Source organism: Cervus canadensis, chromosome 8 (assembly GCF_019320065.1).
Source record: "Cervus canadensis isolate Bull #8, Minnesota chromosome 8, ASM1932006v1, whole genome shotgun sequence".
In the NCBI taxonomy this organism is placed as follows: domain Eukaryota; kingdom Metazoa; phylum Chordata; class Mammalia; order Artiodactyla; family Cervidae; genus Cervus; species Cervus canadensis.
This window is the reverse complement of record NC_057393.1, coordinates 69,085,249-69,098,214: the sequence shown is the minus strand read 5'-3', so window position 1 is coordinate 69,098,214 and position 12,966 is coordinate 69,085,249. Positions and strand designations below refer to the sequence as shown.

Below are 12,966 nucleotides of genomic sequence, written 5' to 3'. Positions count from 1 at the left end.
AAGGAGTAGACAAAAAATGACTTGATCACGTTTGGTGTGAACTTTGTTAAGGTGACCCAGAAATCTAGAATTCAGGAGGGCAGAAACATGCCCCTTACAAAGACGTAATGAACAAATGTGGCAGTTTGCTGCCTTCAGGTCTCTTTTTGAAGTGAACTAAACAATTCAAAAAACTCTCTTCCCCTGTATATCTTGTTTGTACTAGAAAAAGTACCTGTGAAATTCTATATATGCAGAAAATAGAAAAGCAGTTCTTAATAAGGAGGGTATGTGGTCATTTCAAGTAATTGAAGACCTAGCAAAACCTGACTTTATACACATTGTTAATCAGCATCTTCCTCACTGGCACAGAAGAATTACCTGCCTTCACCTACTTGCTAAGCATTATCTGATAAGTTTTATTTGAAACAAGTTTCAGCTCCTAGACTAATCAAAAGCTCTCCCACTCCTTACAAATGAAGTCACCCTTAGGATGCTAGGAGAAATGGTCTCATGACACCCCTCCCTCCCACCCCCCAACTGGGATTAAAAATAACCTGGGGAATTTTGGAAAGTAATCTCTTAAGAGATGACACCTAACTGGTCAAAGGTGGAGTTGACATAATAGTAAAAAGTAGCCCCAGGTGACTTAAAAGTATAGTAAGAGTTGAGAAGTGAAAGGAATAGGGTGAGTTCCTTCTGCATTTAACCCTCCATTCAGTGTGGCTGGCCCAACAGGGAAAGTAAGGTACATAAAAGTACATAAAACAGACTAATCCCCAGTTTATCCCTAGTAATGTTACCAATGTGGGAGCAGGGAGCTACTGAATTACTGAGAAAGGAGGACAAAACTAACCTAAGGAGTTTGGATGGCCAACGAACGGCCCAGAGGCTAGGGATAGGAAGAGGTTGAGAGCAAGACCATTTTGCCTTTGCTTTCAGAGAATTCACCGTATGCAGAGGAAGACTGCCTTAGGCATATTACACATCATCATAAGACCTTGTTCAACTAAATGCAGTGAGAATCTTAGACAACGCAGGCAGAAACACGTTAGAAGTCAATCCCTGTGCAAAGGCTGGGGTTCTGAGTTTTGAAAACTACATTTTGGTTTTTTGTTTTTGTTTTTTTTTTTACATTTTGGTTTTATTTCATGCCAGTTTAAAGGTTGTTGTATTGGGTCTACTGCCTTCTCTGAACAATGGCTATCAGTTAAAATTACTACTGACTTAAGGCATTAAAGACACAATTACTCTTACAAATGTGGGCGCCAAATTTCAAAGGTTAAGCCAGTCATGGTCCTTAAAATTTAATGAACTCAGTATTTGCCTACTTTCTATCAAGTCAGTCATGTCCAACTCTGTGACCCCATGGACCAGCACACCAGGCCTCCCTGTCCATCACCAACTCCCAGAGCTTGCTCAAACTCATGTCCATCGAGTCAGTGACGCCATCCAACCATCTCATCCTCTGTCGTCCCCTTCTCCAGCCTTCAATCTTTCCCAGCATCAGGGTTGTTTCAAATGAATCAGTTCTTCGCATCAGGTGGCCAAAGTATTGGAGCTTCAGCATCAGGTCCTTCCAATGAATATTCAGGACTGATTTCCTTTTGGACTGACTGGCTGGATCTCCTTGCAGTCCAAGGAACTCTCAAGAGTCTTCCCCAACGCCACAGTTCAAAAGCGTCAATTCTTTGGCGCTCAGCCTTCTGTATGGTCCAACTCTCACAGCCATACATGACTACTGGAAAAACCATAGCTTTGACTGGATGGACCTTTCTTGGCAAAGTAATGTTTCTGCTTTTTAATATGCTAAGTTGGTCATAGCTTTTCTTCCAAGGAGCAAGCGTCTTTTAATTTCATGGCTGCAGTTACCATCTGCAGTGATTTGAAAAGTGAAAGTGAAGTCACTCAGTCGTGTCCGACTCTTTGCAACCCCGTGGACTGTAGCCCACCAGGCTCCCCCGTCGATGGTATTCTCCAGGCAGGAATACTGGAGTGGGTTGCCATCTCCTTCTCCAGGGGATCTTCCAAACCCAGGGACTGAACCCAGGTCTCCTGCACTGCAGGCAGACGCTTTAACCTGAGCCATCAGGGAAGCCCATTTAGGAGCCCCCAAAATGAAGTCTCTCACTGTTTCCACTGTTTGCCCATCTACTTGCCATGAAGTGATGGGACTGGATGCGATGATCTTCATTTTTTGAATGTTAAGCTTTAAACCAGCTTTTTCACTCTCCTCTTTCACCTTCATCAAGAGGCTCTTTTAGTTCCTCTTCACTTTCTGCCATAAGGGTGGTGTCATCTGCGTATCTGAGGTTATTGATAATTCTCCCTGAAACCTTGATTCCAGCTTGTGCTTCAACCAGCCCAACATTTCACATGATGTTCTCTGCATATAAATTAAATAAGCAGAGTGACAGTATACAGCCCTGACGTACTTCTTTCCTGATTTGGAACCAGTCTTGTTTCAGGTCCAGTTCTGTTGCTTCCTGACCTGTATACAGATTTCTCAGGAGGCAGGTCAGCTGGTCTGGTGTTCCCATCTCTTTAAACATTTCCCACAGTTATTTGTGATCCACACAGTCAAAGGCTTATGGTATAGTCAATAAAGCAGAAGTAGTTGTTTTTCTGGAACTCTCTTGCTTTTTTGATGACCCAAATTGGCAATTTGATCTCTGGTTCCTCTGCCTTTTCTAAATCCAGCTTGAACATCTGAAGTTCACGGTTCATGTTCTGTTGAGGCCTGGCTTGGAGAATTTTGAGCATTACTTTGCTAGTGTGTGAGAGGAGTGCAATTGTGCAGTAGTTGGAATGTTCTTTGGCATTGCCTTTCTTTGGGATTGAAATGAAAAACTGACCTTTTCCAGTCCTGTGGCCACGGCTGAGTTTTCCAAATTTGCTGGCATATGGAGTGCAGCACTTTCACAGCATCATCTTTTAGGGTTTAAAATAGCTCGACTGGAATTCATTCACCTCCACTAGCTTTGTTCATAGTGATGTGTCCTAAGGCCCACTTCACTTCACATTCCAGAATGTGTGGTTCTAGGTGAGTGATCACACCATTGTGGTTATCTGGGTCATTAAGATGTTTTTTTTGTATAGTTCTGTGTATTCTTGCTATATCTTCTTAGTATCTTCTGCTTCTGTTAAGTCCAAACCATTTCTAACCTGTAAAGCTTGGTATTTTTGTTACTTTTAAAAAGCAGCAAACAGCAATTTGAAAATTTTTCAGTGGTATTTTTTCCCATGAATCTCCCTGCTGTTAATTCTACTGTAGGTCTGCAGTAACAGGGAGGAAAATAATACGAGTTACCCAAATTATGCCTTGCACTGTTGTGTTCCCAGATAACAAGTCAGACCTTGTTAAGACACCTGTTCAATGAACTCTACCTGTATTAATCCAAAGTGGCTGCTATTTTACAGATAAGCTTCATAGGAAATAGAGGTTACTAAGAAACCTGACACACACATCTGCTGGGGTCCAGCCTCGGCAGGATCCAGGGGGTACCCTCAGGATGAACGGCGTCGGCGAGAGAGAAGACACGTGAGACCAGCCTTGATGGGGCCAAGTCTCAGGATGATGAGACAGAGAAAAAGAGAGACAGAGTGACCAGACGAGGGTGTCTGCAGCAGGGTCTGGCAGAGTCTGGCAATCCTTTATTTTTTACCATAGCTTTTATACCCTAAGTTAGTACATTTCTAAGGGCAAGATAGTTTAACATTACGTCAGCTTGTCCTTCACGAAACCAGGGTGTTTTCTGCAAACTTCTTTGTTTATGAGGGTCTTGTTATCTTCTGGCCTTGGGGCCTATTAACATTTTATGCAGGTCAGGTGAGTGTAAACCTATTTTCTGTTTCTATGGTGACCTTAACTGAAAGGTAGTGGTCTCACAGGGCAACAGTACAGAGTAGAAGTATAACCTTGTTAACACAAAAATTAATCCTTCTGCAGAAGTTGTCAGTTGCGTTTAAGAAGTTTACCCCACACAGACTCTGTGACTGGTGAGGCAGCTTCTGTCTAGCACTCCTGGCTGACAAATAACAACCATCTCATTGTTACCACACTAGGGCTAAGCTCTTATTTCTCTAGATCTTTAACTATATTAACAATGGTTTCTATAACACAACCTTAGCACATTAAAAGCAAAAACACAGCAAGCAAAACACAGCAAGCAAACGTCAACCCAATAACCACCTTTAGAATAATTTTTCTTATGTTTTCTAATAGGACTTCGTCACTCCCCGAATGGCTCTATGTCTACTAGGGCCTTTATATGATCAGGTTCTTTATGCTATTTTATGATTAGGGTATTATGAGCAATCATGCATATTAGTACCAAGGGCATAAACGCATTTGCCAAACAAACTAAAATACCAGCAAAGGAGTTTAAATTAAAACACTCCTTTCACCCTGGATAATCTCATAAAATACCAACCACCCAGGAAACTTATTAAAGTTCTAAATTGATTCTTATTTGAGAAGAGATCAGGGAAGGCCTTCTGCCTGTGTCACAGAACTTAAGGAGTACTCTATTGAAGCAAGCATCAGAAAGACAGAGATCATCTTCAAGGTGAGCACTGGTGGGGGCAGCTTTTCGGAATCCCTGAAAACCTGATCCGCCTTGCCTGTCAGGTTTTCTCCCTCATGACCTTGTCATGGGTGGGATCTCGTGTGTGGCTCCCGGCACACATCTAAGTTTTCAATGTGAACAATCAATAGCCTCAAGGAATGGATGTGCATGGAAATAGTATACCTGGAAGTATATATACAGTATACCAGATACCTGGAAGAATTTTACTGGGAAAAATGTCACTTTAAGGACAATTATTAAGGCTTTTATTAAAAGCCTATTAAAAAACACGAGAAATTTAACTTAAACTAGTGAAAAGTACATGTCCACAATCCCTTTTCCAAAACCCCTGGACTCATTTGCGTTTTGGAATTATGAATGTTAAAAGAATTTTTAAAGCACACAAAGTGTAGCACCCCACACAGATCCGGCAGCACCCAGATCAAACACAAAACAAACACACTAACACTGCCACAGTCAAATGTGCAAACAGTCCCATCTAGTCCTATTTAATATCATAAACAGCCTCAACAATTGAGGTCAGGTTTTGCTGCAAAGTGATGTAGCGCCCCCACCCCCTCCCCAAGTTGTTCTGGATTTTAGAATTACAGGTAAGGAGACTTGGGAGCTTCTATAAAACAGATAAATTTGTATGGGAATGGGAACTATCTGTCCAAAATTTAAGAGACCTTCCCTTAGATATTACTGTTTTTGAAGAATTTTGACTCTTATATGAGAACCAGTGAAAGTTTAAATATTAGGCCAATAAACCTTTATTATTTAAACAGTTTTCATGGCATTTAAAAAATAAATTTAAAAAATAAATATTTGCATTATAGCAGAAAGTCACATGTGTTGCATCACTCACTGTTACAATTTAATGACGAGATAACTAAGCATCAGCACCGTAAAACTTAAAGATCTGTCTGTTAAGATTTGTCTCTTAAAATTCAAGTAAATGGTTCTGAAGCACTGAAAGTTCTCTGTAAATACCAACCTGCAGCATCAATAGTTTTAAAAGCTTTAACCCAATGATTGGTTCTCATAGTCAACGACTGTATTTCCAGCAACTGGACAGAGTTCTTCCATTACTAAATATTAAGCTTTCTGACAACTTCCCATTTATCAATTATATCTCAAGACTCATAAAAAGAAAGAACTATATGTTAATCAGGTAAATCCTATTCGTAATTTAGATTTGCACAAGAACATTATTCTAGCAAAAAAGCAAAGACTATATTTTCCACCATGCTAATTTTTTGCCTTCATAGATTGTCAGAATAAGATTTGTAATCTCAGTTCAAGTACAACCAGAGAAACTGCACTGGTATCAGAACATAACTATTTTATTACAAAACTTTAACATTATTTACAAAATGAAAAAATAATCGAATGACTATTGCAGGCCAAAGTTAAAGGCTTCTCATCCGTGATTGAAGAAAAATTAAGCAATATTTTCATGCACTCACACACCAGATCATTTGTGAAATATGCAAACTCTTAAAATTTATGTTAGTAAAACCTCAATGTAGTCACAATACTTGTATGTTTATTAGAAGATGGCAAAAAAAAAAAAAACCATGGTTCTGTACAGTGTTTAATATTAACACAGTTTGTTCATTTCTTTTAATATTTTTTGGCTTTCATGAATACTCATTGCATCGAACATTTTGCAAGTAAGAATTATAATAGTACCTCTATCACCTTGCTGAATTCATCACCACAACAAAAACACAAATAATTAGTTTAATGCTTTTGCAGTAAACTGAATAGTTGTAACTCCAAAGTTATATTAAACTGAAGCCTTCATTGTGATCAATAGCTTGAATCAGTTTAGAGCGTAGAGTTTCTTTGTCTGTATATTTTGGAAGATCCAGAAGATTAAAACAGGTATGGGAAACTGGGAGATATTCCTCACCACCTCCTGTTGACTGGATGACTAGTATTAGACTCTTCATACCAAGAATGGGAATGCGATCACTACCTGTCAAAAATACTGCCAAGAAAAGAATCATTGAGTGAACCAACTACTTTTATCAACAATAAAAGTTTTAAACAACAATATGGAGTATCAAGTTCCTTAAACAATCACTTATAGCAAAGCTTTACAGTAACATTCGCTCTAAGGTAACAATTTGTGGAAGCATGATTCTGAGATACATCCAGTCTTTTTTTCTCATTATTTTTTCTTTAAAAGTGTCATCTTAACATCAACACACAGAAAGGCTTAATATATGTTTGATACGTGAATGACTGCTGTCCTTAATAAAAACATTTTGGGAGCCCCTCTTTTTTGAAAAGAGTAATCATTTAAAGCTATTTATTAAAAAAAAAATGCAGTTTTGATTATAATTCCTTTCCTATTTGTCTTGCCATCTCTAAACTAATTCATACTTGGAAGCCAAAATTAAAATTGCTTTAAGAATGACCTGTCATCCTATGATATGCAAAACAGACACAGATTAGGCATTAAGTTCAGGAACAGGAAAGTTCTATTTTCTACACCAACTACCAAAGTTTTCATACTGAAGCAAAGAAAGGAAACTGAAGACTGAAAACAGTTATAATGCAGAGATCTTTTTAAAATCTAAAGAATGTAGATTTTAAAAAATTACTCTGAAAATTAAAAACAGGACTTTGAATAATACAGAAAAACCCAACAAAGTGAATCAGTTAGTCTAAGTTCAGTAATTAGACTCCATTCTCATAAAACACAGAATTAGAAATACTTACACAAAAATTGTTTTTTCTTTTCCAATGGTAATTCGTGAAATACTTCCCAGAACATTTTTATTGTAGGATGTTCTGCCCAATATTCTCCTTTGTATTCTGTATTCTAAAAACAGCATAAACTTCTATTAATATTAAGGGATATTAGTTTTATCTTGAATCTGACAACTGGCTTCCTTAGCACAGAAAATTAACACTATCCAAGAGTTTGAAACTCATGTAATTCAGTTAATTATTACTTCCTGGGTATTTTGCAACTTGGAACTATTAGTTCCAGAGGAAAGGGAAGAAAATATGTATGAATCTGCAGAAATGTCTCCCATGCTCCCAATTCAAAGAATATGATGTGATGGTAATATCATTTTCCAAAGTAAATATCTAAAGGATAAACCAAAATTAATGAAAGGCTAGTGGACATTCAAATTTAACACGGAATTAATTATCTGTAATAATCATGAAATATTCTTTCCCTATATCGAACACAAGTCATACGAATTATTTTGTATTATCCCATCTTCTCTTTAAAACATAAATGGTTCTAGGAGCAACACTAACAATTTTCTGTGGTAGTTTCCAAGAGGCCCTCAAAGATCTCTGCCTCCTGCTATTCATGGCCATGTTTGTCTCCCCCCCCACCCCCCGGCCCCCAACACTGAATAGGCTTGACCTCATTAGGATAGTGCAGATGTGAGAATACATGACTTCTGAGGCTAGATCTTAAAAACTTGTATGGCTTTAGCTTTTTGATCACTCACCCCCAGGGGGAGCTAGCTGCCATTTCATGGAGACATTCAAACCACCCTACTCTCCTCCTCAAACTGAGATTCTGAGGCCTTTGGTCCACAGCCGTGTGAGTGTGCCATCTTGGAAGGGGAATACTATCTTTCAGCCATCTTCGGATGACTAAAAGCACCAGCTGGTACTTCGACTGCAACCTCATGAAAGATCTCCGAGTTTAAAATCACTGGACTAAACCACTTCTGAATTCCTGACCCACAGAAACTATGTGAGACAACAAATGTTCATCTTTAAGCCACTATGTTTTGGTGTAATTTGCAACAAAACAGCAAATATATTTCCCAAACACTCCTCCTTTCTTTGTTCATTGGATTAATTTTTACTTATCCTTTAGGTTCAGATTAAATGTCACCTAATTCATTCATTGGCTCATTAGATAAATATATAATGAGATTCAGTCAAAGTCGGGAGTCCTGGAGAAATTGCAGTGAACAAAGTTCTTACCTGGTAGAGATTCCCATTGAGTGAGAGGCTTTCCCTGTTTGTGTAGGTTTCACCTTATGAATCATTCACTAAACTCTCTTCCTTTATATTCATCGCAGTTCAATTATTTAATGTCCAGCCTCCTTACCAGAGGAGAAAGACCATGTCTCAAGCTTATTTACTGCTGTCTTCCTAATCTCTTGCATAGTATTAGGCATCTAGTAGAGGCTCAGTAAAGATTTATTTTCAGGTTCTTGAATTTGGAGCTCTATTTGTAGCCATGATTATCTCAATGACTGAACTCAAGAAATCGACAACATATCTGCTATTAATTTACAAACAGATTTGGGGATAATGGCTTGAATTCTAGCAATCAGCTAAAGTATTAACTTGTTTGAATTGAAGATTATGAGTATCTTAGTGGGGAAATGAAAGGTGGTTGGCTAATTTTTTTTTACTTTTTTTAAACCACAAGATGGTACTGGGGAAATGTGCACAGTCCTGATGAAGAACATTTAAAGTCACAAATCATAATTAGTGAAATTATAATGAATCAGATCAGTGGGAGAAACTAAGTATACTAAGTACACTAAAATATACTTTAAAGTGTCCTGTCTTACTGAATGAATGCTTCTATAACTTCAGACAAGGTTTTCAGTACTTGCTGAATGCCCTTCTAGGCTCTGGGAACACAGCAGTGAACAGACAAAAATCCTGACAGCAGTGAACAGAGAGACAAAAACCCCGCCGTTACAGTGCTTACACTGGAGTGGGGAGGAAGGAGCAGCAGACAGTAAAGACAAGTAGGTAAAATTTTATTTAGTCAAATTTAGAGAAGAAAACAGAGAAGGCAGATAGGGGGTATGTATGTGTGTGTACATATGCAATTTTTAATGGGTTATTCAACGAAGATCTCTGAAAAGATATAAAGACATAAAGGAAGTGACAACAAGAAACATTTGAAATTATCAAGGTGAAGAGAATTCTAGGCACAGAAAACAGAAAGGCCACAGGACTAGAGTGTTCCTGGAGGGTTGTAGGCCCAGCGAAGAAGCCAATAAGGCTGAAGCAGAGTGAGAGGAGGAATGAAAGATGAGGCAAGAAGGATAAACTGTGTAGGATCTCAGGTGTGACAATTCTTAAAGTCATCTTTCTTCTCTTTAGCAAATTAATTTACCTCCCAAAAGAAATCTTCAATCTCTTTCCTGGAGGATTCAAGCCTGCCTACCAGCTTTCTGAGTACCAGCCTCAGTTCTACATGCTTTCCCAGATTCTAGAGCCTCTTTCCAGAGTTCTATTTTGCCAGACAGGAAAGGGGATGTGAGAGGTCTAGTAATTCCTTAAATTAGTTTTGAAGCAGTTGTATTGCTTTCAGCCCAACCCTGTACCTCTGGTAACACAACGTGCTAATTCCCGTGCCTTTCACAAATTCTACAATGTGACAGGCTGCCTCTTGACAATATAGTCCTCTGGAGGCTCAGAATTCAATTTTCTTTGTTCTAAGTCACTCATCCACCTATTTTCCATCTTCCAAAACTGTATTTTCTCTTGCTCACTGTATTTTGGGGGAGGGGGTTAGTCCTATGTTTAGTCCTTTACTGTAATTCTAATGAGATTCTGGGAGGGAGCAGAGAAAAATGTTTATTCCACTATTCTTAATCAGAAGTCCTATTCTTTTTTTAATTAAAAAATTTTTCCCTTACATTGTTACACAGTAAAATTGACATTTTTTTACGTGTGTACAGTTCTACAAGTTTTAAACAACACATACAGATAAACCACCACTACAGGCAGGACACTCAGCAACTCTGCCACCCTGAAGAACTCTCTCACGTTGCTCTCCGCAGTCACAGTCCCGCCTCATCCCTAGCCCCTGTCCAACACAGTGCCTGGCTTTTCAACACTGTCATATAAATGGAATCATACAGTATATAATTTTCTGAGACTGACTTCTTTCACCCAGCATAAGGACTCAGAGACCTCTCAGGTGTTGAACGTATCAACAGTGCATCCAGTTTTAATGCACAATAGCATTATTTTTAAAAACTTATAGTCAAATACACATTACATGAACATGAATACCATCAATACCAGAGACACAACCATCAACAAATTGTTTTCCTTTTGCTTTTCCATCTAAACAATATCATAGATTTGTTTTCCCCTACCTTTTCCAACTCCTTCCAATCATAATTTGTGTTTCCAATAACCATTGCTTGTAGTTCATTAGGCTGAAAGAGCTGAAGGACTTTTCCTCCACAGACCTTATGAAAGCCCGCATGAAAAGCATCAAATAAGGAAGCCACTGATTTATTGAATATGTAATCCACATAAGCATCAACAAACTCTTGTCTAGAAATGAAAAAGCACACAGGCACAAAATATAAAAAATTTTTTTATAGAGAATACATATTAGAGTCTTATTAAACCTCTGAGTGTTAACTGTACTTTTTGCCATTTAAGTACAAAACCGAGAAAGTATGAGTAGGATTCAAGGGACAAAATCTTAATGAAGAAGTCTATTATTCTTTCTATATAAAAATCTGGTACATCTAGGAGGCATGTAGACAACCTCTCATTCACAGCCATTCTTAGCTTACTTCTAAGTGAAAGATGTCCTAATGGGAAGAATGATGATGCAAACGGCTGTCAAAAATATTTTTAAATTATTCACAAATTATTGAGAATGTGTATGTATCACTCTGATCCATCCCTAAAAAGTATAAAGTTAAAAAATAATAGGGGATTTTTTAAAAAGAGAGAGAGCACTTTGGGATTCGGACCGTTTCACAGATTGTACTTGTACAGTCTGCTTTTCCTTGGGTTTCAAAGGAATCTGATGAAGCAATTTATTTAAAAACCCAAGAGGGGCATTTAGTATTCTTTCAGGATAACCATTAAAGACTACAAGTGAAGTTTCTTTTCAAGTGTATGTGTACATACATATAAATACACATACAGATGAACACTTCTGATGCTTTCCTCCCTGTTATGATACAAAAGGAAACAGTCATGAAAAAAGAAAACCCTTTACTCAGTAATTAGAATACAGTTTTACTCCCATTTGTTCTGCTGGCCACAAACACTTTATGCAGCTATCTGGTTAAACCAATCAACAGAATGGGTGCTAAAGGATTTCAATATTTTACACTCTTGTTATCCAAATTAAAAAGGATGATTCTATAAATGCAAATACTGGTAAATTTAGTCATCTACAGATAATCACTTTAGCAAATTTTAAAATAATTCCAAATTCACTTTACAAAGAGAAAAAAAAAGGTTAAAGGGGGCCATTATAAAATAAAATTGGTGGCCCTAAGGAAAAATCAATAGCATATGCTTATCAGCATAAGGTTCTTATAAGAAGAAACAGGTAATTTCATAAGGCATAATTTTATAACTCAACTATTAGTCAAATTTATACTACCAATAGTTAAGTCTCCTAAGTACAAAAGGCTAAATTGTTTTTATGTGCTAACATTTTTGCATTCCACACTTTCATTATGCAACTAGGACTGGTGGTAAAAGATCAAAATTCTTTAAATTACTTCTAAACTAAATAATCTATGTGAAATAATATTTGTTAGAAACTTGAAGAATTACTGCAACAATAGGAACTTGAAAAGCTGAAAAAAATCTTTCTATATCATAGTCAAAGCTTTTCAAAACCAAGATTTTTTTTAAAAAGTAGAAAGACCTAAAATTTTTCCACATTAAAAAGTTTTATTTTTACCAAAGAAATAACATACATTTTAAAATGGCAAATAGTAATAGTCCTAACAGCCAACATTTACTGAGCACATACATGTGCTAGGTACTATTCTAAGCATTTTTAAATTATGGCCACATTTAATCCTCAAAATAACCCCATGAAGTAGGTATAATATATCATCTCACCTTACAGAAAAAGAGACTGAGGCATGTAGACACCAACATATTAACCTAAAGTTACACAGCTTCTAAATAACACAATCAGGATTATAATCATCTGGATCAAGTCTCTGGCAATTTGAAGAAAACTATTTGTTAACTCTGTCTGTCACTCCTTCTGGTATTTACCTTCAAACTTCAACAACAGAGTTCTGTTATTCCTTGAACTACCTTGATCTACAATTATAAAAATTATCTGATGAACTGAATACTGAATATTGGGTTAAATATTCATTGTTAATATTTTTAAATACTAAGTTAGGGAGTGTTTTACAATTACTTTTCTAAAGAAGAATTTTTGTGTCCCTCAGGTTGCTATCTCAACTCCAACTTCAACAGAAATGTCAATCTGCTTTAGATTCATTCAAATATACTAGGTTGCATTTTTTTCCTGAAGACATTCCTCCTGGAGCCCTCCATCTTCCTTATCTAACGCAGATTGATAGTTATTTCTAAATCTTGTACACACCACTGTTTCTCTTTGCCTCTCATTTTTTTTTGATCCCTTTTCCCTCATTCGTGGTTCAATTCCTTGTTT

The 12,966-nt window shown here is 37.2% G+C and overlaps 1 protein-coding gene across 6 annotated transcripts in view; it reads right to left on the bottom strand.

Annotated features, from left to right (window-relative positions):
- Positions 1 to 5,872: 5,872 nt before the first annotated feature.
- The window catches only part of HERC4 (HECT and RLD domain containing E3 ubiquitin protein ligase 4), a 126,138-nt gene continuing 119,044 nt past the window's right edge, over positions 5,873 to 12,966 (bottom strand). For 5 of the 6 annotated variants that reach the window (XM_043476801.1, XM_043476802.1, XM_043476805.1 and 2 more), the window contains 3 exons: positions 10,667 to 10,850; positions 7,281 to 7,383; positions 5,873 to 6,543 (listed from right to left, as the gene is read on the bottom strand). In XM_043476801.1, the coding sequence (XP_043332736.1) occupies positions 6,335 to 6,543; positions 7,281 to 7,383; positions 10,667 to 10,850 (496 nt within the window). In that variant the 3' untranslated portion in view covers positions 5,873 to 6,334. Of the gene's footprint in view, positions 6,544 to 7,280; positions 7,384 to 10,666; positions 10,851 to 12,966 lie in introns of those variants that run through there. The other variant, XM_043476806.1, reaches the window with a different exon arrangement.